Genomic DNA, 27,314 nt, shown 5'->3' with positions numbered 1-27,314 from the left:
CTTTAACACTATCCCTGTCATGTTATAATGACAGGGTTTAGGTAAGGGTTATTGTAATGATGTTATAATAACATAACAGCAGTGTGGCTCTCCTGGAGAGGCTCAGACGTCGACCTTGTCTCCAGGGCTTCCAGATGCAGACCTTCTCAGGGCCGGTGTTCTGCTCCCTGAGGAGGTCGCTGGGTCTGAGCGAGGAGGAGTACCGCTCCTCCCTCAGCTCAGACGACTTCTACCTGCAGTTCATCAGCAACTCCAAGAGCAAGGCCGACTTCTTCATCACGTACGTAGACCCCTCCTCTGGACTCTACAGGGACAGGAAACGGTTCTGAAGAGCATACTCAAACAGATGTTCTCCTGAGAACATCTGGTGGTCTTCAACTCTTTGGAAGGAGACCACGCTGGTCAGGTGAACCGTGTCTCTCTCTGCTGACCTTCTGCTGTGAGGTCAGAAAGTTCTGCCGGATGTTGTAGAGACTCATGTTATCATCGTTTCATTGGTGGTTTGATTTGACTGTAAGTCGCTTTGGAGGAGAGCGTCTGTGAACGTGAACATGTGAACACGACGGTGAACACTTCTCTGAACACGGCTCTCTCAGGAGCTGGCCTAAAGGTTAGGTGCCTTGCTCACAGACCGGGACTAGAACCAGCCACCCTGAGGTCCTCACGCTGGCGTCTCTCTCCCTGCAGCCACGACAAGAGGTTCTTCCTGAAGACCCAGAGCCATCGAGAAGTGAAGTTCCTCCTGTCCAACCTGCCGCTGTACGTGGACCACCTCAACAGATACCCCCACTCCCTGCTGGTCCGCTTCCTGGGTATGTACCCCGGACCCCCTCTCCCTCCTGGTCCAGACTAGGGCTGAAAACTGTATCACGATATAAGTGTTTCATATCGGTCAAAAAAAATTTAAAGGACCAGGAGAAAAATATAAACGTAAACAGTTTTATTTTAAACTTAACCTTCCCCTGATTGTAGGCAGACAGGGAAAGGAATGTCAAACTCAAATAAGTATAAACATAAGTCTGAATGAAAATGAACATCACAATGAAAACTTAACAATTATCAATTATAAAGTGCTCAAAAACATGTGCTACAAAAAAGTGTTCTAAAAACATTTGCAGTGTTAAATGTAAACATAAGAGATGAGATCATGAGATCACTATTGCATTTCTTGGTAGGTGGATTAAAGCTTATCTTCAACCTGGAGTCCCTACTAGAACATGGAACATATGGATGTCATTGTTGTTGGGACATGGAGATGTGTCCAGTACTGTCATGAACCAATGCTGACCGCGGCGCCTGAGATCTGAGAAGAACTATCTTCACATATATTATTTACAATTTCCTCACTCGTTGCGGTGCTCATCTTTCGTTTCTCACATCGCGCTGTTTCTGAATGATGAATTATGAAACACACACGCGAGACGAGACGGCGCAGCCAGACGTGATACTGTTACATGATTGGCCATTGCCGTGTCGCTCCGTACGTTGCTCTCCACAGGTATCAGAGGACGCGTGCCTTTGTTCACGCAACCAACCTCGCTTTGCAACCTCTGGTTCAAAGCGGAGCTAGACTCTTTGCTCCGTTAACTTCCAACGAGGAAAAAAATTATTGAAACCTATCGAACGCATTTTCTATTGATATTGATTATGTGTCTATCGCAATACATATCGTTATCGTTTTATCGCCCAGCCCTAGTCCAGACCCCCTCTCCCTCCTGGTCCAGACCCCTCTCCCTCCTGTGTCCAGACCCCCTCTCCCTCCTGGTCCAGACCCCCTCTCCCTCCTGGTCCAGACCCCCTCTCCCTCCTGTGTCCAGACCCCTCTCCCTCCTGGTCCAGACCCTCTCTCCCTCCTGGTCCAGACCCCTCTCCCTCCTGGTCCGCTGCTGTGATGTAAGCTGGCTCTAAATGTTTCTTACGTTCTTCTGTCCTCTCAGGCGTCCATAAGATCACCGTCCCCAACCACACCAAGGTACCCCCTGCTCCCCTCAGTCTGTACACCGGCTTCTACTCTCTCCTTGTATTCTACTACAAACTACGGTTGTCTACTGTATACTACTGTAGTATACAGTATACTACTGTATTACACTGTATAATACTGGAAACTGCTGCATGGCTCTGTATTTTATTATATACTACTATGTACTACTGTAGTTTACTGTAGTCTACTGTATATAACTATATACTACTGTATTATACTGTATATAACTATATACTACTATACTCTAACCTTTTGGATGTACTGTATATAACTATATACAGCTATACTCTACATTATTGTAATGTACAGAACTGTATACATCACCGTATTCCACTGTGTACTACTCTCACCCTCTCCCCCGTCTCTCCAGAAGTACTTCATCATCATGCAGAGTGTGTTCTTCCCTGACGACAGAATCAGCAGCAGGTAGGGGTTAGACAGTACAGAGACAGGTCATTAAGGAGCAGGTAGGGGTTAGACAGTACAGAGACAGGTCATTAAGGAGCAGGTAGGGGTTAGACAGTACAGAGACAGGTCATTAAGGAGCAGGTAGGGGTTAGACAGTACAGAGACAGGTCATTAAGGAGCAGGTAGGGGTTAGACAGTACAGAGACAGGTCATTAAGGAGCAGGTAGGGGTTAGACAGTACAGAGACAGGTCATTAAGGAGCAGTAGGGGTTAGACAGTACAGAGACAGGTCATTAAGGAGCATGTAGGGGTTAGACAGTACAGAGACAGGTCATTAAGGAGCAGTAGGGGTTAGACAGTACAGAGACAGGTCATTAGCAGCAGTAGGGGTGTCTAACCCGTGTGTCTGTGACCCTCCAGGTACGACATTAAGGGCTGTGAGCTGGGCCGGTGGACGGCTCCAGCCCCACAGGGCAGCCCGGTCATCAAGGTGTTGAAGGACAACAACTTTGAGGGACAACAGATCATACTGGGTACACGTTACTATACTACTGTACTGTACTAGATCATACTGGGTATACGTTACTACACTACTGTACTAGATCATACTGGGTACACGTTACTATACTACTGTACTAGATCATACTGGGTACACGTTACTATTACTACTGTTACTGTACTGTAACATACTGTACTGTAACATACTGTACTGTAACATACTCTACTGTAACACACTCTACTGTAACATACTCTACTGTAACACACTCTACTGTAACATACTCTACTGTAACACACTGTACTGTAACATACTGTACTGTAACATACTCTACTGTAACACACTGTACTGTAACATACTGTACTGTAACATACTCTACTGTAACACACTGTACTGTAACATACTGTACTGTAACACACTACTGTAACACACTGTACTGTAACACACTACTGTAACACACTGTACTGTAACACACTGTACTGTAACACACTACTGTAACATACTGTACTGTAACACACTACTGTAACACACTACTGTAACATACTGTACTGTAACACACTACTGTAACATACTACTGTAACATACTGTACTGTAACACACTGTACTGTAACATACTGTACTGTAACACACTACTGTAACACACTCTACTGTAACACACTCTACTGTAACACACTGTACTGTAACACACTGTACTGTACTCTACTGTACTGTAACACACTGTACTGTAACACACTGTACTGTAACATACTACTGTAACACACTGTACTGTAACACACTGTACTGTACTGTAACACACTGTACTGTAACACACTACTGTAACACACTGTACTGTAACACACTGTACTGTACTGTACTGTACTGTAACACACTGTACTGTAACATACTACTGTAACACACTGTACTGTAACACACTGTACTGTACTGTACTCAGGGGCGGAGCGGGCGTGGTTCGAGGAGCAGGTGGAGCTGGACAGTGTGTTCCTGAGGAGCCTCAACGTGTTGGACTACAGCCTCCTGATTGGCCAGCAGGCGCTGCACCGTGACGAGCTGGACCAGAGGCTCTCATTGGCCACGCTCGTCAACCGCACCACCAAGTAGGGGGGGGGGGGGGTGTCTGTCTGTCTGTGTGTGTGTGTGTGTGTGTGTGTGTGTGTGTGTGTGTGTGTGTGTGTGTGTGTGTGTGTGTGTGTGTGTTGGTCGTGTGTGTGTGTGTGTGTGTGCATGTTTCCGTGTGTGTGTGTGCGTCTCTGTCAGCCCCCCCCCCCGTGAGTCTCTCACTGATCATGTGACCGCAGGTCTCTGGATCTGGACGAGGGCCCCAGGGCGGGGGCCCCCCCCAGCCGGCCCCTGCTGGAGCGGCAGCGGTCCCTGGAGGAGGAGCAGGCCTCGGGGGCCCCCCCCGGCGAGGGGGTCCCCCTGCAGACCCCGCCCAGCGGGGGGGCCAAGGGGGAGTTCCACGCCCGCCACCGCCGGCTGCTGCCGGCCTTCCAGAACGCGGTGCACGTGCTGGACGGGCCGGAGCGCCGCTACTTCGTGGGCATCATCGACGTGTTCACGGAGTGGGGCTGGAGGAAGAGGCTGGAGCACTGGTACAAGAGCCTCCGCTTCCCCGGGCGCAGCTTCTCCACCGTCAGCCCCGCCCTCTACTCACGCAGGTTCTGCCAGTGGGTCCGCAGCCGCACACAGTGACCCCCCCCCCCCCACAGTGACCCCCCCACAGTGACCCCCCCCCCCCACAGTGACCCCCCCCCCCCCACAGTGACCCCCCCACAGTGACCCCCCCCCCCCACAGTGACCCCCCCACAGTGACCCCCCCCACAGTGACCCCCCCCCCCCCACAGTGACCCCCCCCCCCCCCACAGTGACCCCCCCCACAGTGACCCCCCCCACAGTGACCCCCCGCTGGGGCCCCAGTGACTGTCTAAGTGGCCGTCACTTAGAATCCTCTGGGGTTGACGAGTTACCGGACTGTGCGGAATGAACGGAGCGTTCCACAGCGCTGAGAAGAGCCGTGGAATATATATATATATATATATATATATATATATATATATATCGGCAAATACATCAGTATGTAAAGTTAAATGACATTAGAACATGAGTTTTATTTGTAATCTTATATTATATCGTATGTATTTGTATATATATGTTATATTATATGTTATTTTATATGTTGGTCCGGGTTAGTTCTTTAACAATAAATGTTGTTTTAGTTTTCTTGAAACCAAACTAGTCATCTTGTCGACTGTTCATAAAAAATAAGAAAAATAATAATCTTGAATTTAATAAATGAACGACTACAGTAATATAATCATAACAAAGCATTTAAAGTCCACGTCCATATGACATTTCATTGCTCTGAACTAAAAAGTACTTATTACTTTACTATTATTAGTATCTATTTATCTCATTTCATTTTTTTCCTGACTTTATATATTTTATTTTATCTTATTCCGCGGGTCGTTCCTCGTCTTTCTTCATGCAAAGTTCGAGCTGGGCAGAGGGTGGCGCCAACGCAACAGCAGTGTGCTGCTACTACAGTAAAATACAAGAAGAAGAAGTGGCAGACCGCGGCGCCCCCTGGCGGCTCACCGTCAGACTGCAGACCGCGGCGCCCCCTGGCGGCTCACCGTCAGACTGCAGCCTGACCGCGGCGCCCCCTGGCGGCTCACCGTCAGACTGCAGCCTGACCGCGACGTCCCCTGGCGGCTCACCGTCAGACTGCAGACCGCGGCGCCCCCTGGCGGCTCACCGTCAGACTGCAGTCTGCAGCAGCAACAGACGCAGCAGAAACAAACTTCCAGTCGCAGCATGGATTTCAACATGAAGAAACTTGCTTCTGGTGCCGGGGTGTTCTTCACTCGGGCGGTACAGGTGGGAACAAGGACTTTATATGTTTGGATAGACTGAACGTTTGGCGAATGTTATGAAATGAAAACCTTTCCATGAGCATTAGCAGGGAGCTAATCACGAGTCACGACCTGTCTCCTAAACATCTGGATTCATGTTCAAATTAATATATTATGGGATGGTCGACTGCGCTGTCATTGCTTAGTGTACACCACAACATGTCGTCACACACAAAGGAGTAACGTTATAATGTCCAGCAGTAACATCAGTAGTTGACGTTCTGACTGCAGTAGTTCTCAGTCCCCTGGTTGTAGTTTTGGTAGAACTACAGAATTCGACCCAGGGTTGTGTTCGGCGTGTTGTCTGCTCCCTGCTCTCTGACGGTGCTGCTCCCTTGTGTTATGGTCCAACCCGTCCGGTTCGGTTCGGTTCCAGTTCACGGAGGAGCGGCTCGGTCAGGCCGAGCGGACCGAGCCGGACGCGGACCTCGAGCGGCTGGCGGGCCGCGCCGACGCCACCCGCCTCTGGACGGAGAGGATCTGCCGGCAGACGGAGGTGCTGCTGCGGCCCAACCCCGGTACGAGCCCCCCCTCCCCTCGGTCGCTAGACTGATGACACACGACAACACGGAGGGACCTTATCCGACTTATGGTGGGACGTGGGCGGCATGTGGCTCAGGAGGCAGAGCGGGGGGGCTGGCGGGGGCCTGAGGTGTCCCTGGGCAAGTGACACCCCCGTCGGTGTGTGAATGTGTGCATGAACGGGTGAATGTGAGGTAATATTGTAAAGCACGTGAGTGGCAGCTGGTTAGAAAAGCGCTGTTTAAATGCAGTCCGTTTACCATAATAACACATGGAACATAATAACATATGGTGGAGGATAATAACACAGACTGCCCTGACGAGAGAGGGATCTGGAAACTAAACCGAAACAAACGTCCTGCCTGCTTCCCGAACCCGTCATGAAAGAGGCGCCCTGATTGGCCTAAACTAGGAGCCGGGGGCGGTCCTCAGTCTGACTGGCAGCACATCTCTCCACTAATGTTCTGACGGACGGCCAGCCCTTCTCTATCCAATCACAGTTCCTAAAATACCAACAGCTCTTGAACATTAAATATGAAGCTTTATCATAGTGGTGGTTTTTCAGTGATGCGTCTAACTTGTGTTTTAATCTCCACGCTTCAGTGGACTACACTGGTGAGTACTGGTCTGATGATGTCACTGCTCTGATGATGTCACTGCTCTGATGATGTCACCGCTCTGATGATGTCACACTTGAACACCCAACATAGTCACGTTCTGTTCTGACAACACCATTTTACACACACACACACACACACACACACATACACACACACACACACACACACACACACACACACACACTACACACTATACACACACACACACACACACACACACACACTACACACACACACACACACACTACACACACTATACACACACACACACTATACACACTATACACACACACACACACACACACACACACACACACACACACACACACACACACACACTATACACACACACGTACATCAATACACACACATATATCCAGTGTGTGTAAGCGTGCTGACGCCTCCCGCCCTCCCTGCGCCGCCATCCTTGCGCCGCCGTCCCTGCGCCGCCGTCCCTGCGCCGCCGTCCTTGCGCCGCCGTCCCTGCGCCGCCGGCTCCAGGCGTGCGGATGGAGGAGTTCCTGTATGAGAAGCTGGACCTCACGGCGCCCCAGAGACCGTCTGGCGGCCAGCTGCTGGGCCGCCACATGGAGGACGCCGCCCGCTCCTTCGGCCCCGAGATGGCCTATGGTGAGCGCCGCCGCGGGCTCCTAGCGTAGCTCCTAGTAGCTTGTAGAGGATGGAGCATGTAGCATAGTAGCCTATGTAGCTTGTAGCATAGCTGTGAGTCGCTTGTAGTGTAGCCGTGGTTAGCTGGTAGTGTAGCTGTGGTTAGCTGGTAGTGTAGCCGTGGTTAGCTGGTAGTGTAGCCGTGGTTAGCTGGTAGTGTAGCCGTGGTTAGCTGGTAGTGTAGCTGTGGTTAGCTGGTAGTGTAGCTGTGGTTAGCTGGTAGTGTAGCTGTGGTTAGCTGGTAGTGTAGCCGTGGTTAGCTGGTAGTGTAGCCGTGGTTAGCTGGTAGTGTAGCTGTGGTTAGCTGGTAGTGTAGCCGTGGTTAGCTGGTAGTGTAGCTGTGGTTAGCTGGTAGTGTAGCCGTGGTTAGCTGGTAGTGTAGCCGTGGTTAGCTGATAGTGTAGCCGTGGTTAGCTGGTAGTGTAGCTGTGGTTAGCTGGTAGTGCAGCTGTTCATGCGTAGAGGGCGCTGTCACTTGTTTCCTCCTCTTTGTTCCTCTGTGATTGAGACACTGATTCCAGAGCAGTGAGTCACGCTGACCTTTGCTGTGTGTGGTTGTGTGTGTGGGCCGGAGCCTGCTGCTGGTGGGCGGCTGTGAGCAGCGTCTGGGCCGCGCAGAGCGGGAGTTTTCCCTCGTCTCCGCCGCCGCGCTCGTCGGTCCACTCAGGGACTTCCTGGAAGGAGACTGGAGTCTGATCACCGTGAGTCACCCACAGAGCAGCTCTCATCCTAACACTAGACATGTGATGGGACCGTGTGATTGTTTTTTTTTGTTTTTTAATTAGTTTATTTGTCAGGGACAATGCAGCGCACATTATTACATACATAGCTATCGCAGTCAATGCCATAACAATGTCTGTAGATGTGTTACATAAAAGGTTTCTAGCCATTGGCTAATTTGCAACCCCAGTCCCTGGTCAGACCTTTCTAAAAACATGTTGTAGTCCAAAAATATTATATTATATTATAAAGTGTAGTATACGTGTGCATACACCTCTCTATACACATAGAGACCAACAAAACATCAAGGGTAATCTTAGTGTTCATACCCTAACCATACACATCAGAACAACCACAACAAACAGCAAGTCACGTAACACAACCCCCAGACACCCAGCCGCCCGCAAACTCTCACTTGTACGGACAGCCAGTCACACACACACACACACACACACACACACAACATACAACAACACAGACACATAACATCACATCACGTACGACACAACCCCCAGATACCCAACCCCCTGCAAACTCTCACCTATGCGAACAGCAGGTATCTACACAGACAGTACAGTAAAACATAGACAATAGAGTGTGTGTGCGTGCGTGCGTGAGTGTGCGTGCGTGCGTGTCTTAGTGGTCACATCTCTGATTTACTATAAGATCTGGGTTGTGATTGGTTGGGTTAAGATCTGGGTTGTGATTGGTTGGGTTAAGATCTGGGTTGAGATTGGTTGGGTTAAGATCTGGGTTGTGATTGGTTGGGTTAAGATCTGGGTTGTGATTGGTTGGGTTAAGATCTGGGTTGTGATTGGTTGGGTTAAGATCTGGGTTGTGATTGGTCGTCTCGTGGTGAGTAGAAGGAACGCCGTCTGCTGGAGAACCGCCGGCTGGACCTGGACGCCTGCAAGGCCCGACTGAGGAGGGCCAGGACCACCGAGACCAGGGTCGCCGTGAGTCTGTCTGTCTGTCTGTCTGTCTCTCAGGCTGTCTGTCTCTCTGTCTGACTCTCTGTCTGTCTGTCTGTCTGTCTGACTCTCTGTCTGACTCTCTGTCTGTCTGTCTGTCTGTCTGACTCTGTCTGTCTGTCTGTCTGTCTGTCTGACTCTCTGTCTGTCTGTCTGTCTGTCAGTCTGACTCTCTGTCTGTCTGTCTGACTGACTCTCTGTCTGACTCTCTGTCTGTCTGTCTGTCTGTCTGTCTGTCTGTCTGTCTCTCTGTCTGCCTATCTGACTCTCTTACTGTTAAAAAAAAGAAAAAAGGAAATTAAGTTAAATGTAAACTATTATCCAGATCAGGGATGGGCAACTTTCATGATTAAGAGGGCCACTGTTTAACCCTCAGGAGAGAAGCTACAAATTAAATTAAAAAATAAGAACAAATGATGTGTAGATTAGAGATGCGCGGCGGATCGGGCGGCAGACGTGACAAAAAATAATATTTTAATTAAATTTGGGCGGGTGGCGGTTTAACCGGTTTAACCAATCAATTAAAGAATATATTAAAAATATATAACCCAGACAACCGGCGGGCGGGTGCAGTTTTGAATATTCATCAAAAACGTTGATGCGGATGGATGGTGCGTTTTTTGATGCGGTTGCGGATGAAATAATAGCCCATCCACGCATCTCCAGTGTAGATATGTGTCTGTGTCAGTGGAGGTGGTGAACGCTGTTGGTGGGGGTCATGGACGCCGGTCTGGGGTCGTCCCCTGAACATTGTTAATTTGGTAGATGTGATTTCCTGTATTCTGATGCATTTTAGGGATTTTACATTTCAGGGAATCATTCAGATTCATAGCCTATGTATGTTAATTTAGCTTAATTTAGCACTCCAATATACATTCATTTCATATTCTCCATGCTCAAATGCCATTTTTAACATGTCTATACTCTTGTTAAACGACAAACACAACAGGTTTGTTTTAAAAGCCACATGAGTGATTCTTATGTTTTCCAGTGCAAAGGGCTCTCATTCAATGACGGCACAAAACTTAAAAACAGCGGCCCAACATTAAGTGAACAACTAGCGTTATATTCAGTGCAGTTGTAGCAGTGGCGACTTAAGTTGAAATCTTTCATGACTGATATTGTTTCTAAGCAAACTAGTCACATGGGTTTGCCTTTGAATTCTATGAAAAGATAATCTGCTTCTCATCTTGACTGAAAGGTACGGTTTCTGTTGATCGAGTTTTCTGTGAATTTTTTATTTATTTTAATTTTTTATCTTAAATTATCTGCGGCCCGCATCCTCACAGACTGAGGGCCATAGATAATTTAAGATAAATTCAAACTGCGGGCAGTGATGAACGGGACCTCGTACCGGCTTGCGGCCGCGTCACGTGCCGTCGTAACATGTGCGCTGACAAGTGCGCACATGTTAGGACGGCACGTGACGCGGCCGCAAGCCGGTACGAGGTCCCGTTCATCACTGCCACAGTTTTAAAATTTTTCGCGAATTTATGTAATCTGTAGAAGCACATGAGATAAATTCCCTAGGAGGAGTTTGTTGAAATACAAGGCGAAAAAGTGAAAAAATTCCATTCAAAGCGGCCAACTTTGACGACACGCCACGGACACGCCCTTCTACGTACAGTCACAAATAGCACGGCGTTCATTCAGCAACATTATTCAAGTGTACTGACCAATTTTGAAGCAGATCTGATAAATTCCCTAGGAGTTTGTTCGTTCAAATACAAGACCACGGAATTATTCAAAATGTCCAACTTTGACGGCACGCCACGGACACGCCCTTCTATGTACAGTCACAAATAGCAGGGTGTTGGTTCAGCACCACTTCATGACTGTACTGACCAATTTTTAAGTTGATCCAATAAATTCCCTAGGAGGAGTTCGTTCAAATACAAAGTGAAAAAGTGAAAATGGCCGCCAAGAGTGAAAATGAAAAATTAAAATAGCCGACTTCCGGTGGGTTTTGGGGCATGGGTCCAAGAGGCTTTTCTGTAGGTATTGGCACTTTGTATGTGTCTACCGAGTTTCATACATATTGGTGAAACGTGGCGCAGGGGCTGCTTTTTAAAGATCCTGTAGGGGGCGCTACAAACACGACAAACACGAAGTTGGGTTCATCTTGTTCAGAATTTGATTCCGAACAACTTTTGTAATGGAGTCAAGGTCATAGGAGTCCAACTTGATGTTGATAATAGCAATTGAAGATTTTTAGCCTCTGGCGGCCATGTTGTTTTGTCAATCAACTTAATTTTACTTGAGGAGTTGGAACTTTGGACCCCAATAGGCACTGTGTCGGTCCCGCTCAAATCAAACATTGCGTCTATGAACTGTGGCAATTTTAGTGACAGGCCACACCCATTTCGATGCCACGCCCTATTTGAAAATATGTTGAGTTAATCTTGTTCAGAATTTGATTATGAACAACTTTTGTATTGGGGTCAACATCATCCCGCATCCTCTTGCACATGCAACTTGCTCATTGTTCGAATCGCAGGTTGAGATCTGCAACCATTTGGTCACAGTCTGGAGCCCTGCAGGGATGGCCCGCATGCCGCATGCGGAGGATGATGATTCAGAGCAATGTGTGGCTAAAAACCCACCATTTTCAGGAAGACTGGCGCTCGTAGAACCTTCTTAGGTCTACCGTAGTGAAGCTTCAGCTCCTGCAGTCTCCGCCACTGTACAGTAACCTTTAGAAATCCCTGTTCATTCCAAGTTCGCATCCGTATACTAATTGAGGCCAAATGAAACGGCATGTTTGAATTAAGGATATTGTCTCGGCTGTTCTTTATTTTGGGCCGTGGGTACAGCAGGCAAGGTCAGCTCAACTCGCTTCCAATAATTTCAAAAACGCGCAACTTCAAAAAAATATTTTATTTAGGCTATTTTACAATTCAAAAATTAAGGAAATGATACTGGGAAACAAATAAACCATTATAAGCAATGAGTGAACTTAATAAGCGATCTAAATACTTTTAGTTTTCACCTTAAATATGCGACAGATGTAATTAAGGCAACCTGGTCTCACAGGAATCCGTGAAATGAGTCGGTCTACATCCCGTTTACAAAAAAATAATGCCCATAAACTGTTTGAACATTAAGGGCTGCCTAATATTCGTTCAAATATGATATATCTTTTTAATATTCTAATAACAAAGTTCGGAGTCAAAGCCCTACTGTGAATATGTTTGTAGATGAAATCACTTCAGGTGCCATTTTCACACGGGATGCGTTTGTCGCGATGCATTCTCAATGGAGAGGCGAGCGGGCATGCACGGAGGTGCAGCGTCCTGTCAAGCTGCACGACAAGCGGGCGCACTCCCGTGGAACTGTCGCTTCCGTGCTCGTCGAACGCATGCGCGCACGCATGGAAACCGTTGGGATAGATGAGAACTATCTTTTATTAACTAACCATTTTTTTTCTAACCCCTTTTTTCATTTTAAGGTGTACATGATGCCACCAAAGAGGCATTCCAGCATCTAGGGACAGAGACAGGGTGGTTAGAGAAGACAGTCCCATTAGAGCTGATGATGCAGCTGTCAATCTCGGGCATAAAGGAGGGGTATTAGTCCTCCTAGTAGGCTAGAAATGTGAATATTTGGTTAGCATGTTGATTTACGGTGTGTGCCCCTAAAATTTCTGGCTGCGCCCCTAAAAATTTCAGTTAGGGGCTACAGTGCTCCTAGTGAAAAAAGTTAGTCTGGAGCCCTGCCCTGATCCAGATGTTCTTTCTTCTTAACCTTTTGGCCCCCTTGGGAGCATAGGGCATCCACCATGGATCTCACTCCAAGTTGCTTCTGTGATCCTTTCTGGTGTAGCCTAGTCCTAACTAGACCTTCGTACTCGTTTCATTCGCACCGATGGTCTAGAACTGCTATAGGGACAAACGATTGCTCACTTGAAGGCGGGTGCTGTTGAAGTTTAAAACCTATTGGCTCTGCCCAGTGCCACTCTGGATCTGCCTTAACCAATCGCTAACGTTTGGTCGTGACGTCTTTCATGCTTAGCAAACTCCTTCACCACTAACAGCTGGAAAATTAAACATTTCCCGAATCCCGTGGGAAGAAGCGGAAGTACAGAGGCGGGCGGAACCAGGCTGTTTCTGGTGGTCTTTTCTCCTGGGACAGATTTGCAGAAGTGTTACTGAAAGCCGTCTTGCATCTTTCCCTTATGTTCTCCTTCTGCTAGGGTGTGAAACCCCGCTGGGAACCCCCAGCGTTGTTCTTCACTGCTAGTTTCATTCTGAGTTCTCCAACGACGTCAGAGTCTAATGAGTCTGTGACCCCGACCCATCACTCTCCCCGTAACGACACTTGCACTTGCCTTGAGTTCCCTCCACAGTAAAGTCCCCTCAAAGAGAGAAGTGAGAGTGAAGCTCTTTCCCTGTGAAATAATGTAATTAATTACTATATATTATTAATATTATGCTCCCCTGGGTCACGTGCAGCGTCGCCGCGTCCACACGGCAGGAAGAAGCCGGGTGTGTGGCGCTCTTGTTCTCTGGAGTACCCTGAACAGAGAACGGGCTCTGCCCCTGCTCAGCCCACGTGCCCCCCCCCCCCCCCCCCCCCGCTGGGGCCTCTGCTGAGATTGCCACAGGCGGTTCATGCGTCCCACTTGTGGGCCCCCCACATACACTCGTGAGTGAAAGATCAACTTATATGTCTGCAAGAAATCCGTGGTGTGAGCCCACTAATTCCATTAGAGTACTGCTCTATGGCGTGTGCCATAAAGCATGCTCCCAAAAAAATAGGTTTTAAATCATTGCTCCAAGTCTATTTTTAATAATGTGATTGTCACATTAACTATATATAGTTTCTGTAGGCTTTCCGACTATTTTTGGTCTGTTGACATCACATTTTGGATGATGGTGGTGGGCGGCGGTTCCAGCTGAGTTTAACGTCTCAATGTTGGGGCAGCTCAGCGACCGCCTTCCTCCGTATGTTGATCACCCTGCAGGCTGCAATAAGGACTTCAATCCGCTGACAGTGGACCCCTGCCCCCCCTCCCCCCTTGTCCGTTCCGGAGACCCAGAGGTGAAGTGTCCCCCGCGCCCCCCTCCCCTTTCCCCCCCCCCCCCCCCCACAGTGATGTGATAGACCTCCTCAGCGAGCAGGGCGCCTGCAGCCAGAGGGGGCGCCAGTGAGCCCCCCCCCCCCCACAGTGATGTGATAGACCAGGGGTCAGCAGCCTTTTCAACATGCAGTGCCAGTTGGACATTTTCTCGTTAATGAGTGTGCCTTAAGGAACAATATATTAAATATTAAGCTGAATTATGACACAGCGACCAAAAACATTTCCAGAAGACCTGGAATTGTATTATTTCCATATAGTTCACAATCATGCATCAACATTTTAAAGTTTTTTTTTGTTGTTATATTTGCATCATGGGCTTACAGATTATAATTACATATATCCCATCTTAAAATACTGCTTTCAGAAACTCAAAAACATATTTGCACTGAGAAATGTAAAAACAGACATTATATGAGAATGATGGAAACATCCACATCAATATCTTTAAGACATGTACAGCTTTGCAAAAAAACATGTGAAGGCCGTGCATACAGGCCACTTGCAACAATCTTTTAAATATTTTCTTCTCTATTACTCACAACATAGGTTTAAAAACGATTAATTGATCCCAATTCAGAACACTGCTTTCAGTAACTCATTTAAACATATTTGCACTGGGAGGAAATGCCCAAAACGGAATAAAGTGCAAAACAAATCGGTAGTAATGATTACGCTGCCGCATTGTAGCGGTGAAAATTGGCACACTTGAAGAATTTTTTTCTTCAAGTGTGCCAATGATTATGCGTCCACGTGCCAGTGGTGGCACGCGTGCCTAGGGTTGCCGACCCCTGTGATAGATAATAGAAAACCGCTTCGTGGAGCAGATTGTTTTTTTTTCTCGTGTGCTCGTGCCGCCCCCCATGTGACACGATACAATGCCGCCCCGGGCGGCTGCCCGCTTCGCCCGTGCCTAAAACCGCCACAGCCTCCATCCCTCAAAAGTTACCGTTGGTTGCTCCGCTTGCCATGACGACTGACTGCTCTCTGCTGCTAGAACCAGCCTCAGCGTGGGAGGAGCTGAGGCAGTGTCGTTGTCAAATCTGTCCCTGGGAAAAGTAACGTTGTGCCCAACTGAAAAAGGAACTACGTTTCATATTTTCAGTAGTAACGCGTTACACTACTTTTTACCCGAAAAAGTAGTTCCGTTACTGTAACGTTACACACTGGTCGTCAGTTAGGCTTCGGTCAGTCAGAGGTAGAGTTTCCATAGTTTCAGTTTTTGTGACCAGTTTCTTTTCTTCCGGGGACGGGTATTTAGCCCATCGCCCAATCCCCGACCTGGAGGGCCAGTGGGGTCACTCTGACTGCTCTTTGCCCTTCCACCTGGAGGGCCAGTGGGGTCACTCTGTCTGCTCTCTGCCCTTCCACCTGGAGGGCCAGTGGTCCTAGGGGCCTAGGTTTTGTGTGTTTCCACGAAGGGGTAGGGTGTCTCCCAGCGGAGCAGGAGGGAGTGCCGCGTTTCCCTTGAACGCTAGCCAGCTCGGTAGACGTGCAGCTAAGGGCAATCAAGCAAGTAAGGTGAGAGGAATGGGACCGGGCCTAAGACTCCTGCCGTCATAACTCTAGGGGTCACGGAGAAGTGCAAACCGCCCAACCACCAATCTGTCCCGTCAGGACAGATTATTCATATACAGTATGAATAATCGACATACAGATGGTTGTATTGTGTAAGTTATATTATCATTATAACTAGTAGTATTATAATAGTATTAGTACTATAGTAGTTATTATTATAACTAATATAGTTCCATTGTGCAGTAATATATATGTTATGATGTTTCCATTAAAGACTGTTCTCTGTTTCTGTAGACGCAGCCCGACTTCCAGGAGACCAGACCTCGGAACTACGTCCTTTCTGCCAGTGCCTCAGGGGTAGGGTGGTGTCTGACTCGGGGTAGGGTGGTGTGGTAAGGTGGTGTTTAACTCGGGGTAGGGTGGTGTGGTAGGGTGGTGTTTAACTCGGGGTAGGGTGGTGTGGTAAGGTGGTGTTTAACTCAGAGTAGGGTGGTGTGGTAGGGTGGTGTTTAACTCAGAGTAGGGTGGTGTGGTAAGGTGGTGTTTAACTCGGGGTAGGGTGGTGTGGTAAGGTGGTGTTTAACTCAGAGTAGGGTGGTGTGGTAGGGTGGTGTTTAACTCGGGGTAGGGTGGTGTGGTAAGGTGGTGTTTAACTCAGAGTAGGGTGGTGTGGTAAGGTGGTGTTTAACTCGGGGTAGGGTGGTGTGGTAAGGTGGTGTTTAACTCGGGGTAAGGTGGTGTGGTAAGGTGGTGTTTAACTCAGAGTAGGGTGGTGTGGTAGGGTGGTGTTTAACTCGGGGTAAGGTGGTGTGGTAAGGTGGTGTTTAACTCAGAGTAGGGTGGTGTGGTAGGGTGGTGTTTAACTCGGGGTAGGGTGGTGTGGTAAGGTGGTGTTTAACTCAGAGTAGGGTGGTGTGGTAGGGTGGTGTCTGACTCGGGGTAGGGTGGTGTGGTAAGGTGGTGTTTAACTCAGAGTAGGGTGGTGTGGTAAGGAGGTGTTTAACTCGGGGTAGGGTGGTGTGGTAAGGTGGTGTTTAACTCGGGGTAGGGTGGCGTGGTAAGGTGGTGTTTAACTCGGGGTAGGGTGGCGTGGTAAGGTGGTGTTTAACTCGGGCTAGGGTGGCGTGGTAAGGTGGTGTTTAACTCGGGGTAGGGTGGTGTGGTAAGGTGGTGTTTAACTCGGGGTAGGGTGGCGTGGTAAGGTGGTGTTTAACTCGGGGTAGGGTGGCGTGGTAAGGTGGTGTTTAACTCGGGGTAGGGTGGCGTGGTAAGGTGGTGTTTAACTCGGGGTAAGGTGGTGTGGTAAGGTGGTGTTTAACTCGGGGTAGGGTGGCGTGGTAAGGTGGTGTTTAACTCGGGGTAGGGTGGCGTGGTAAGGTGGTGTCTGACTGGGGTCAGTGCTGGCTGATGCAACAGGTACAAAGTGTATCTGTGGAGAGCAGACGGGGAGATTCTGGCCCACTGCCAGCTGGACATGATCTTCACACCCACCACAACATTCAGAGACAAAAGAAATGTCAATCATTTCAATGACATCACTATTAATCCAAACAAACATCTGAAATCTTACACAATTGAACTTCCCATAGTTGGTTAACACCCCAAACATCTGTGGTTGGTTATGCTGACAAGACTGGAAAAGGTTCTCACCCCAAGGGAAAAACGTGTGTTTTCATCATTTGGTCTGCGTGGTGTCTGGTGTCGTACGTCAAATACCAGAGTGTCTGGTGTCCTACGTCAAATACCAGAGTGTCTGGTGTCCTACGTCAAATACAAGAGTGTCTGGTGTCCTACGTCAAATACAAGAGTGTCTGGTGTCCTACGTCAAATACAAGAGTGTCTGGTGTCCTACGTCAAATACCAGAGTGTCTGGTCCTGATGCCAGGGCTCCTGTTTGGTTGAGGTCAGGGTTAGGTTAGGGTCAGGGTTAGGTTTGGGTCAGGGTTAGGTAAGGGTCAGGGTTAGGGTTAGGTTTGGGGTTGGGGTCAGGGTTAGGTTGGGGTCAGGGTCAGGGTTAGGTTGGGGTCAGGGTTAGGTTTGGGGTTGGGGTCAGGGTTAGGTTGGGGTCAGGGTTGGGGTCAGGGTCAGGGTTAGGTTTGGGGTTGGGGTCAGGGTTAGGTTGGGGTCAGGGTCAGGGTTAGGTTTGGGGTTGGGGTCAGGGTTAGGGTTGGGTCAGGGTCGGGGTCAGGGTACATCTTCTGTTTCTGAGAACTGCTCAATGTTCTTTTTCTTCTCCAACAGCTCTGGACCCAGGAAGTGGAGAAGGTGAGTTTGACCCCTGAACCACATTAACAAACTACAGCGGGGAGGGGAGAGAACTACAGCAGGGAGGTGGTGATAAACTACAGCAGGGAGGTGATGATAAACTACAGCAGGGAGGTGATGATAAACTACAGCAGGGAGGTGATGATAAACTACAGCAGGGAGGTGATGATAAACTACAGCAGGGAGGTGATGATAAACTACAGCAGGGAGGTGATGATAAACTACAGCAGGGAGGTGATGATAAACTACAACGGGGAGGTGGTGATAAACTACAGCAGGGAGGTGATGATAAACTACAGCAGGGAGGTGGTGATAAACTACAACGGGGAGGTGATGATAAACTACAGCAGGGAGGTGATGATAAACTACAGCAGGGAGGTGGTGATAAACTACAACGGGGAGGTGATGATAAACTACAACATGGTGGTGATGATAATCTACTACAGGTCTGTAGTAGTGCATTGATGACAAACTATGGCCTCAGGTGTACAGCGGTGAAAACATTGCTTACAACCCAACCAATGGGTTACAAAATGTAAACATTCCATATAACAGTTAACTAGTGCTGTTGTGCGATTTAAGAGCCATTATCTGAGTGCATTTTATTTCTAAACGGCTTCTGGTTTTCAGGCTAAGGACGAGCTCCAGCTCGCCCAGGCGGAGTTTGACAAGCAGGCAGAGGTGACCAAACTACTGCTGGAGGACATCAGCAGCACACACGTACGTCCACACAGCACACGGCCCTCCACACCTGTCTGTGGTGAGCCACCTGTCTGTGGTGAGCCACCTGTCTGTGTGTGTGTGTGTGTCTGTGTGTGTGTGTGTGTGTGTGTGTGTGTGTATTCAGGTGAACCGTCTGTGTGTGTGTGTGTGTGTGTGTGTGTGTGTGTGTGTGTGTGTGTGTGTGTGTGTGTGTGTGTGTGTGTGTGTGTGTGTGTGTCTTCAGGTGAACCGTCTGTGTGTGTGTGTGTGTGTGTGTGTGTGTGTTTGTTCAGGTGAACCACCTGTGTGTGTGTGTGTGTGTGTGTTTGTTCAGGTGAACCGTCTGTGTGTGTGTGTGTGTGTGTGTGTGTGTGTGTCTTCAGGTGAACCGTCTGTGTGTGTGTGTGTGTGTGTGTTTGTTCAGGTGAACCACCTGTGTGTGTGTGTGTGTGTGTTTGTTCAGGTGAACCGTGTGTGTGTGTGTGTGTGTGTGTGTGTGTCTGTGTGTGTGTCTGTGTGTGTGTCTTCAGGTGAACCACCTGTGTGTGTGTGTGTGTGTGTGTGTGTGTGTGTGTGTGTGTGTGTGTGTGTGTGTGTGTGTGTGTGTGTGTGTGTGTGTGTGTGTGTGTGTGTGTGTGTGTGTGTGTGTGTGTGTGTTCAGGTGAACCACCTGTGTGTGTGTGTGTGTGTGTGTGTGTGTGTGTTCAGGTCAACCACCTGCGCTGCCTGCATGAGTTTGTGGAGGCCCAGGCTGCGTACTACAGGCAGTGTCACCTGCACATGGAAGACCTGCAGAACGAGCTAGCACGGTAGGACGCAGACGCAGTACTGCTCAGTACTACACAGTACTGCAGAGTACTACTCAGTACTATAGAGTACTACACAGTACTGCAGAGTACTACACAGTACTGCAGAGTACTACTCAGTACTACTCAGTACTACACAGTACTGCAGAGTACTACTCAGTACTACTCAGTACTACACAGTACTGCAGAGTACTACTCAGTACTACTCAGTACTACACAGTACTATAGAGTACTACACAGTACTATAGAGTACTACAGAGTACTACTCAGTGCGACTCAGTAGTACTCAGTACTATCGAGTACTACACAGTACTGCAGAGTACTACTCAGTACTATAGAGTACTACTCAGTACTACAGAGTACTACAGAGTACTACTCTGTACTACACACAATTCAAAGATGCTGTAATCTGGCAACCCCTGGCAGCGCGCTTGGCAGGAATTCTGGCCCAATCTGGCAACACTGGCTGCAGTCCCCCCAGAGGGAGGTTGAGGTCATGAGACCCGGGACCCTGACCCCCCCCCCCCCCCCCCCCCCCCGTTGTGTGTGCTCCCCAGCGGCTCCGCGGGCGCCTCGGGCCCCCAGGGGGCCGCCGGGGGAAGGGGCCCCCCCCCCCCCACGGGCTGCCGGGCCGCCCGCGTCCTGTTCGACTACGACGCGGCCGACGGCTCGGAGCTGTCCCTCTACGCAGACCAGGTGAGGACCAGGACCCCCACGTGGACCAGGACCCCCACGTAGACCAGGACCCCCACGTAGACCAGGACCCCCATGTAGACCAGGACCCCCACCTGGACCAGGACCCCCACCTGGACCAGGACCCCCACGTAGACCAGGACCCCATGTAGACCAGGACCCCCACGTAGACCAGGACCCCCACGTAGACCAGGACCCCCACCTGGACCAGGACCCCCACGTAGACCAGGACCCCCACGTAGACCAGGACCCCCACGTAGTCCAGGACCCCCACGTAGACCCCCGTGTATCAGAGTCTAAGTGTGTGTGTGTGTGTGTGTGTTCTCAGCTGATTACAGTGTACACGGTGCCTGGGATGGATTCTGATTGGCTGATTGGAGAGAGAGAAAACCAGAGAGGAAGAGTTCCTGTCACCTACCTGGAGCTACTCAGCTGAACACACACAACACCACACACACACACAACACCACACACACACAACACCACACACACAACACCACACACACACACAACACCACACACACACAACACCACACCACACACACACACACAACATGTTAGTCAACATGTGATGGGACTGATGTTAGTCAACATGTGATGGGACTGATGTTAGTCAACATGTGATGGGACTGATGTTAGCTAACATGTGATTGAACTGGTCTTAGTTAGGATCAGTTCCATCACATGTTAACTAACATGTTTGTGTTCATTTGTCTTCAAACACAACAGAGCCAATCTGCCCAGGCCCTCTTTCAGCCAATCAGAGAAGTCCACTAACCTGCCATGGGAGGGCTCTGTCTGGAGGGCTTATCTATATATAATCTCTATATCATTGAATTTACTAATATAGATTATTGTTAATGTTATGATGTTTTATTTAACTTTGTGCCATGGAAGTACAGCCTACTTCTGGAACCAGACAGTCTGGTCTGAAACATGTTTACATATTTATTTGTGTGTGTGTGTGTGTGTGTGTGTGTGTGTGTGTGTGTGTGTGTGTGTGTGTGTGTGTGTGTGTGTGTGTGTGTGTGTGTGTGTGTGTGTGTGTGTGTGTGTGTGTGTGTGTGTGTGTTTTTTTCCTGTATGTACTGTGTATGTATTTTTTTGTGTCTATGTATGATTCTCATTTTTCCAGATTAAGCTTTAAATAAAATTTGTTTTCAAAAGTCTGTGTGGTTTTCAAAAGAATAGAACAAATGTTTTCCATGTTACAAATCGTTTGGCAATCTCTGCTGCACGGGTCAAAACATGAAGACAAGAGCCAGCATGTGAGCCTGACTCACCTCAAATATAGATTTATTATTTATTATTGAAAAATTTACATTTAGGGCATTTAGCAGATGCTTGTATCCAAAGCGACTTACAATAAGTACATTTGTCAGAAGAAAGTGAAAAAATATATCGCTGTCGCTACAGTATGTTCATAGAACCAAGTGCAAAGTAATAAAAAATAATAGACCTGTAACTCCTTACAGGTCTCCCAAAAAAACCTCTAAGGCAACTACAGCTTGTTCAGAATGCTGCTGCTAGAGTTCTGACAAAGACAAAGATTTAGTTACTATGCAACAAATAGCTGGAATAAACTCCCTGAAGATTTAAGGCTTGCCCCAACCCTGACCACTTTTAAAGACTGGAGACCTTTATGTTTGCTTTAGCTTTCTGCCAAATCACTGAATAAATGCAATAAACTCATGGTGCTTGCTGGTCGCTGATCAACCATTGCAGTAATCAAGCTTACGCATGATAAATAATGTATAAGTTTTTGTAAGTCTTCGGTGGACATGAGCCCTCAAGTCTCACTACGTTTTAAGGTGATAATATGCAGATTTTATAACTGATTTGATGTGACTGTCGAAATCCGAATTCGAATCCATGATAACCCCTAGATTTCTGACTTTGATTGAGGTTTTCAGGGACAGAGAGTGTGGGTGTTGGGTTACTTTAAGCCTTTCTGTTTTATCACCAAATACAATTATCTAGATTTTGTACTCATTTATTTGAAGGAAGCGTTTGTTAAAGTGTTTGTTAAACCTCCGTTCTTGGAACACCCCACAGAGACCATCATTCTGGGCTGGTTACATATCTCGTGAATGCGCGTAATCCAGGATAACGTTAGCCTGGCTTGAACTAACCTGAGCAAGGCGCGGCTGAACTGTGTTGATGGCTTAAGCAGTGACGGACTGGGAGCAAGGGGGTGGGGGGGGGGTGCATGTCATCACTTTGTAGGAAAATAGAAAAGAAAAAGCTCCCCTTCTAAAGATGCTTCTCTAATAACAGAAACGTGTGTGAACGTGGACCTGGGCTGTAGCACTTAGACATTCAGACTTTTGTAGGTATTTTTTATTAATTCTGGAATCTTCTTCAACATTACTTTTAATAACAGAATTGGATATAGTGACTGTGAAGGCATGAGAGCACTCAGTGATGTAATTGGTCCAGTCTAATGGCCACACATGAATTGGATAAAAACATTGGGTAATAGACTGCAGGTAGTATCCCATTTCTTTTCACAAAATGAACATTAAACAATAACCACAATATCAGCATAACCATAACCAACAATTTTGACACTGATGTCACAGGTCCGGAAGGTACAAAATATATACAGGAGTACCGCAGCATTCAGCACTCAGTGCATTCATTGACCAACGCAAAATCTATGAAAAAACGATGCAATGACACCTAACTAAATTGTCAGATTGCTTAGATTTTAATTATCATTGTAAGAAATTGCAGTAACTAATTTGAGATAATTAATACCAAGTCACTTCACACCATGTTAGGTGTGTATTTTATACTATGTTTATATATACTTTTTTGTTTTATTGTTCTATATTTGTATTTATAAAGTGCTAACAAATGAATGTGAACTCTACAGCTGCAGGTGTCCATGTCTACAGCTCCAGGTCTGCTCCCAGGTACCCGGGGGTGTGGAGCAGTCCCGGGTGGTTGGTCTGCACGTACAGCAGATCTCCGTCCGTCAGGTCGAAGGCGGCCGAGGCCTGCAGGGTCTTCATGAAGTGGTCCAGGTTGCAGGGTGCTGTGTCCTGGACCTGCAGCAGCGTCGTGTTGTCGGGGTAGCTCTTCCTGACCCATACCAACTTCTGGGTGAGAATCAGCTCGCTGTGGTTCTTGCACGCCTCCAGCCTGCTGGAGTTTTCCAGCTGTAAGTAGGACAGCTGGAAGTAGACCCTGTAGCGGCCCTTGCTGGGCACCACCAGTCTGCCCCCTTCGTAGCGGAACTGTCCGCGCAGCGTCATCTTCTTGCCCCACAACACCGCGGCGTTACTCCAGGCGGGCTGCTGCGGCGCCACCCAGGGGGCTGACACAGACCAATCAGGATGAGTGTAGTCCTACTAGTGGACCAATCAGGATGATATATATGATATGTAAGGGACAATCACCTCAAGGCAGGGCAGTAAACAGTTTGATACGCCCGGCTCGTGCGAACCTTTTACTGCCCTGCCTTGAGGTGATTGTCCCGTTTATTCTACTTCTTGCTTGCCAACATAATACAACAATTGCCAACAATTCAAATACTTTAATAATTATGCTTTTTCTTATTTGTATTGCATGCTTATTAAATGTATACTCTGTTTGAGTTCATCTCCCTCAAAAAGTAGTCCCCTTTAGAACTACGGTGAATAACGTTAGCTCAGCTGTAGCTCATTAGTTTCTATAGCAACCACACAAGGCTGCATCTGGTCACTGATCACTGATCACTGGCTCACCGCTGAGGAAGGCGACGGGTTTCTGCGGCGGAGGAGTCCCGGCTCCGGCTGTGGAGGACACACGGGATTACGGGATGTTGATGACTTCAGTGACTGGTGGACTACCGCTGCGTACCCAGTAACTATTCACACAGGGGCCCCTGAGAGGGCACTCCCAGACCTCCACACAGTGACGGACTGGGATCAAAAAACGGCCCTGGCATTTGCACCCACCCAGTGGTGAACTTACCCGTTTGGTGGCGGGCGGACTGGATTGTTGACGGAGGGGGGGGGGGGGCTGGCGGAGCGTGGTTGCGCGTTAGCAGTACAAGACCGTTAATGCTTTACGCATGCATGCGTCAATGCAGTAATTAGACATCCAGACGCTGCTATAGTGAAGAGATGTTTATAAAAAAAAAAAACGTAGAAAATTATTGACGCTTTAAAGTGTGGCGATCATCAATCATGCTGCTCTCTGATTGGCCGGCCGGCTCAAACGGCCCTACGAGAGCCCGCGGGCCCTCTGGCCAGAGGCCCAGTCCGTCACTGCTCCACAGACAGATGACACATGTATCGCATAGTGCCTGAAGGAGAAGACATCGCTAATTAGCGGATATGTTGGGGTTAGGGACCGGTGTCACACACGGTGCCGGGGCCCGGGGGCTGCAGCTGGACGCTCCAGCCTCCACTTGCCCTCATCCGTTCCCTCACGAAGAGGGATGTTGGTTCATTGGTTGGCGATGGGAACTGAACGACACTTGTTTAACTGTTTCATGTCGGGAAATCTTAAAAAAAAAAATCGATTTTAATCTCGAAACGCTGTGCTGGTCAAGTGAAGGTAAAATGTTCACCTGTCTGTCGAACAGCCCCCAGACTCCTGGAGACGCGCTGCGGCGAGAGGAACATTATCACAGCATTATTATTACTGTCGGTTAGTATATATATATAATATATAGTATATATATATAAATATATGTTATTTATTATGAGTATGATTAGTGTCATTATTTATATTATAAATATGATTATTATTGTGATAATGATCCTAACATAAGTGTCATTTTTAGTAGTAGGCCTATATATATACACATACAATAATAATGATACTTAATGCTTAATACATAAGTATACTTATGTTAATGTGTGTGTGTGTGTGTGTGTGTGTGTGTGTGTGTGTGTGTGTGTGTGTGTGTGTGTGTATATGTATGTGTGTGTATATATATATATATATATATATATATATATATATATATATACACACACACACAAAAATAAGTATACTTATGTTAATACATAAGTATGTTAATAATGTGTGTGTGTGTATATTTGCTGTTGTTTACCTGGTTGCCGTCCGGACCGCGGTAGGACGAGCAGAGGACCAGCAGCGCTGAGCCCACAAACAGAAGCCCGCAGAGCAGCGCTACGGCCGGGCCGGGGCGCCGAGAGCGGTCGGGGTCCGCCTGCATCCTGGGAAAAAGGTGGCCCGCTGAGACAAGGTAGCCTGCTGAGACAGAGTAGCGGACTGAGACAGGGTAGATAAGGTAGCGGACTGAGACAGGGTCGCTAAGGTAGCGGACTGAGACAGAGTAGCCTGCTGAGTTTTATTCAGTCAGGTGTGGACTCACTAGCGCTCCAGCCAATTATAAGAGGGGAGAGGTCGCACAGTGAGCTGATTGGGCGATCATTTGAGGGATACATGGCTCCTCCTTGATCAAGTCCCCTGGTAACACGCTGCCTGGACACGCACGCACGCACGCACGCACGCACGCACGCACGCACGCACGCACGCACGCACGCACGCAATCCACCCACCTACATCCTTGGGGAAAATCCAGGCGTCAAACAACTGGACCGGAGGCAGGAAGCCGTCCCGGCGGACGCATTCCATCCTCTGACGGGATTCAAGAGGTTGATGAACCGTGACCGCGTGACGGGTCCATCAGTGTCTCCATATATCCCAGATAACAAATTGTTTATGGCCCAAATTTGGACCAAATGTGGCTTGCCATTTTGGAAAAGCTTTGGAATGATGTACGGCCCAAATTTGGCCCAACTCTGGCATGCCAAGAAAAAAACAAATCTCAGCCAAAAGTCAGCCAAAAGGGATTTTGGAATTCCAAAATGTTGCCAGACCTATCCCAAAGAGAGGCCAAAACCCCATAACCTTGCCAAAAACTAGCCTAAACTGATTCAAAAGGATGCCATAATTGAACCAAAGTGATGCCACAATATATTTTTTAATTATATTTATTTATTTATTTATTCATTCATTCATTCGTGTGTAAACTATGTCCTAGTATCCTAGGCTCATGTGCTATTTATGTGTTATAACTGTATGTATAAAAAATGAAACAAAAACACACGGATATATATATATATATATATATATATATATACGGTTGGTGTGAGTGTATATATATCCTATATATATATATACTCACACCAACCGGATATATATATATATATATATATATGATAACTGCATCGTAGTTATCTAACCCTAACCGATTCCTAACCGCGGTTGATATGCCAATGTGGTTATAGTTGTTTTGTCTGGTTGAGATAACTGACGTCAGACTTGGAGCCTGGTATACTAACATAAATATGTTCTGAGTCTCGCATAACCTGTGTGATTATCCTAAACTGTAGGGGACTTTATTTGCGGGCAGTTTGCTTATATGACTGTAAGAGACATACAGGCTGAAGATGAGCAGCACGGTGTGTTAGAGTGTGTGTGTGTTGCAGAGGGCGTGGTTCACCTGGGAGTGGGCGTGTGCACGGTGCGGAAGTGTGTGTGCGTAAAGGTGGGCACTCACCGGTGACGCAGATGAGAGAGAGAGAGAGAGAGAGAGAGAGAGTCATGGTTGGGAGTAGCCGTCATTTTTGTTGACCGCTACCGCTACTCATTCATTCATTTATCACCCTTTTTTCCTGTTTAATCCGCCAGTCTCATTTTCACGTTTATCCATCCTTGCTGCGCTGTGATAGCTCTGTGCTGTTTTGTTACAATAAATGCACCTAAGCATATTTGGATCTCAGCGTATCTTTAAAATAATCTACTATAGCGCGTCACAAATCTACGTACCTGAGGACCCAAACCTCATATACTCTCAGCGGCTAAAAGGTTTGCGTTTGGAAGCCGCAACATTTGTCAACAAAAAAGGCGTTTAATGAAAATCATCAAGCCGCATCAAAGAACCAAGTCGTCCCGCACCGACTAGCCCGAGAACAAAGGAGCCACAGCTAA

General features: G+C 47.9%; 3 protein-coding genes across 3 annotated transcripts in view; 2 read left to right on the top strand and 1 right to left on the bottom strand.

The window, feature by feature from the left end:
- LOC311344015 (phosphatidylinositol 4-phosphate 5-kinase-like protein 1) overlaps window positions 1–4,574 on the top strand; it is a gene marked incomplete at both ends in the record, with an annotated part of 8,141 nt that extends 3,567 nt beyond the window's left edge. Inside the window, 7 exons of the mRNA XM_084468955.1 lie at window positions 126–280; window positions 688–812; window positions 1,938–1,972; window positions 2,352–2,407; window positions 2,810–2,922; window positions 3,817–3,979; window positions 4,181–4,574. Of these exons, the coding sequence (XP_084325081.1) occupies window positions 126–280; window positions 688–812; window positions 1,938–1,972; window positions 2,352–2,407; window positions 2,810–2,922; window positions 3,817–3,979; window positions 4,181–4,574 (1,041 nt within the window). The remainder of the gene's footprint in view (window positions 1–125; window positions 281–687; window positions 813–1,937; window positions 1,973–2,351; window positions 2,408–2,809; window positions 2,923–3,816; window positions 3,980–4,180) is intronic.
- Window positions 4,575–5,650: 1,076 nt separating this feature from the next.
- LOC311343679 (endophilin-B2-like) lies at window positions 5,651–21,516 on the top strand. Its single transcript, XM_084468600.1, has 11 exons — window positions 5,651–5,759; window positions 6,171–6,312; window positions 7,438–7,566; window positions 8,161–8,306; window positions 9,189–9,281; window positions 16,186–16,248; window positions 18,133–18,156; window positions 18,787–18,876; window positions 19,567–19,667; window positions 20,222–20,360; window positions 20,686–21,516. Exons 1-11 carry the CDS (start codon window positions 5,697–5,699, stop codon window positions 20,791–20,793), a joined length of 1,098 nt encoding a protein of 365 aa, XP_084324726.1. The 5' UTR covers window positions 5,651–5,696; the 3' UTR covers window positions 20,794–21,516.
- Window positions 21,517–23,251: 1,735 nt separating this feature from the next.
- On the bottom strand, window positions 23,252–25,533 carry LOC311342876 (uncharacterized protein; the record flags this gene model as incomplete). Its single annotated transcript, XM_084467719.1, has 4 exons — window positions 23,252–23,679; window positions 24,089–24,136; window positions 24,919–24,955; window positions 25,408–25,533. The coding sequence occupies 4 exons, from the start codon at window positions 25,531–25,533 to the stop codon at window positions 23,252–23,254; spliced, it is 639 nt and encodes a 212-aa protein (XP_084323845.1).
- Between the last annotated feature and the right edge of the window lie 1,781 nt (window positions 25,534–27,314).

This window comes from Micromesistius poutassou, assembly GCF_964030765.1.
Source record: "Micromesistius poutassou genome assembly, chromosome: 5".
Taxonomy (NCBI): Eukaryota; Metazoa; Chordata; class Actinopteri; order Gadiformes; family Gadidae; genus Micromesistius; species Micromesistius poutassou.
This window is presented reverse-complemented; position numbering and strand designations above follow the sequence as displayed.

Coding starts and splice junctions, on each gene's coding strand:
- LOC311343679 (XM_084468600.1), top strand. CDS start 5,697: ATGGATTTCAACATGAAGAAACTTGCTTCTGGTGCCGGGGTGTTCTTC. Junction 7,567..8,160: donor CGGCCCCGAGATGGCCTATG/GTGAGCGCCGCC, acceptor TGCTGTGTGTGG/TTGTGTGTGTGGGCCGGAGC. Junction 9,282..16,185: donor CCACCGAGACCAGGGTCGCC/GTGAGTCTGTCT, acceptor CTGTTTCTGTAG/ACGCAGCCCGACTTCCAGGA.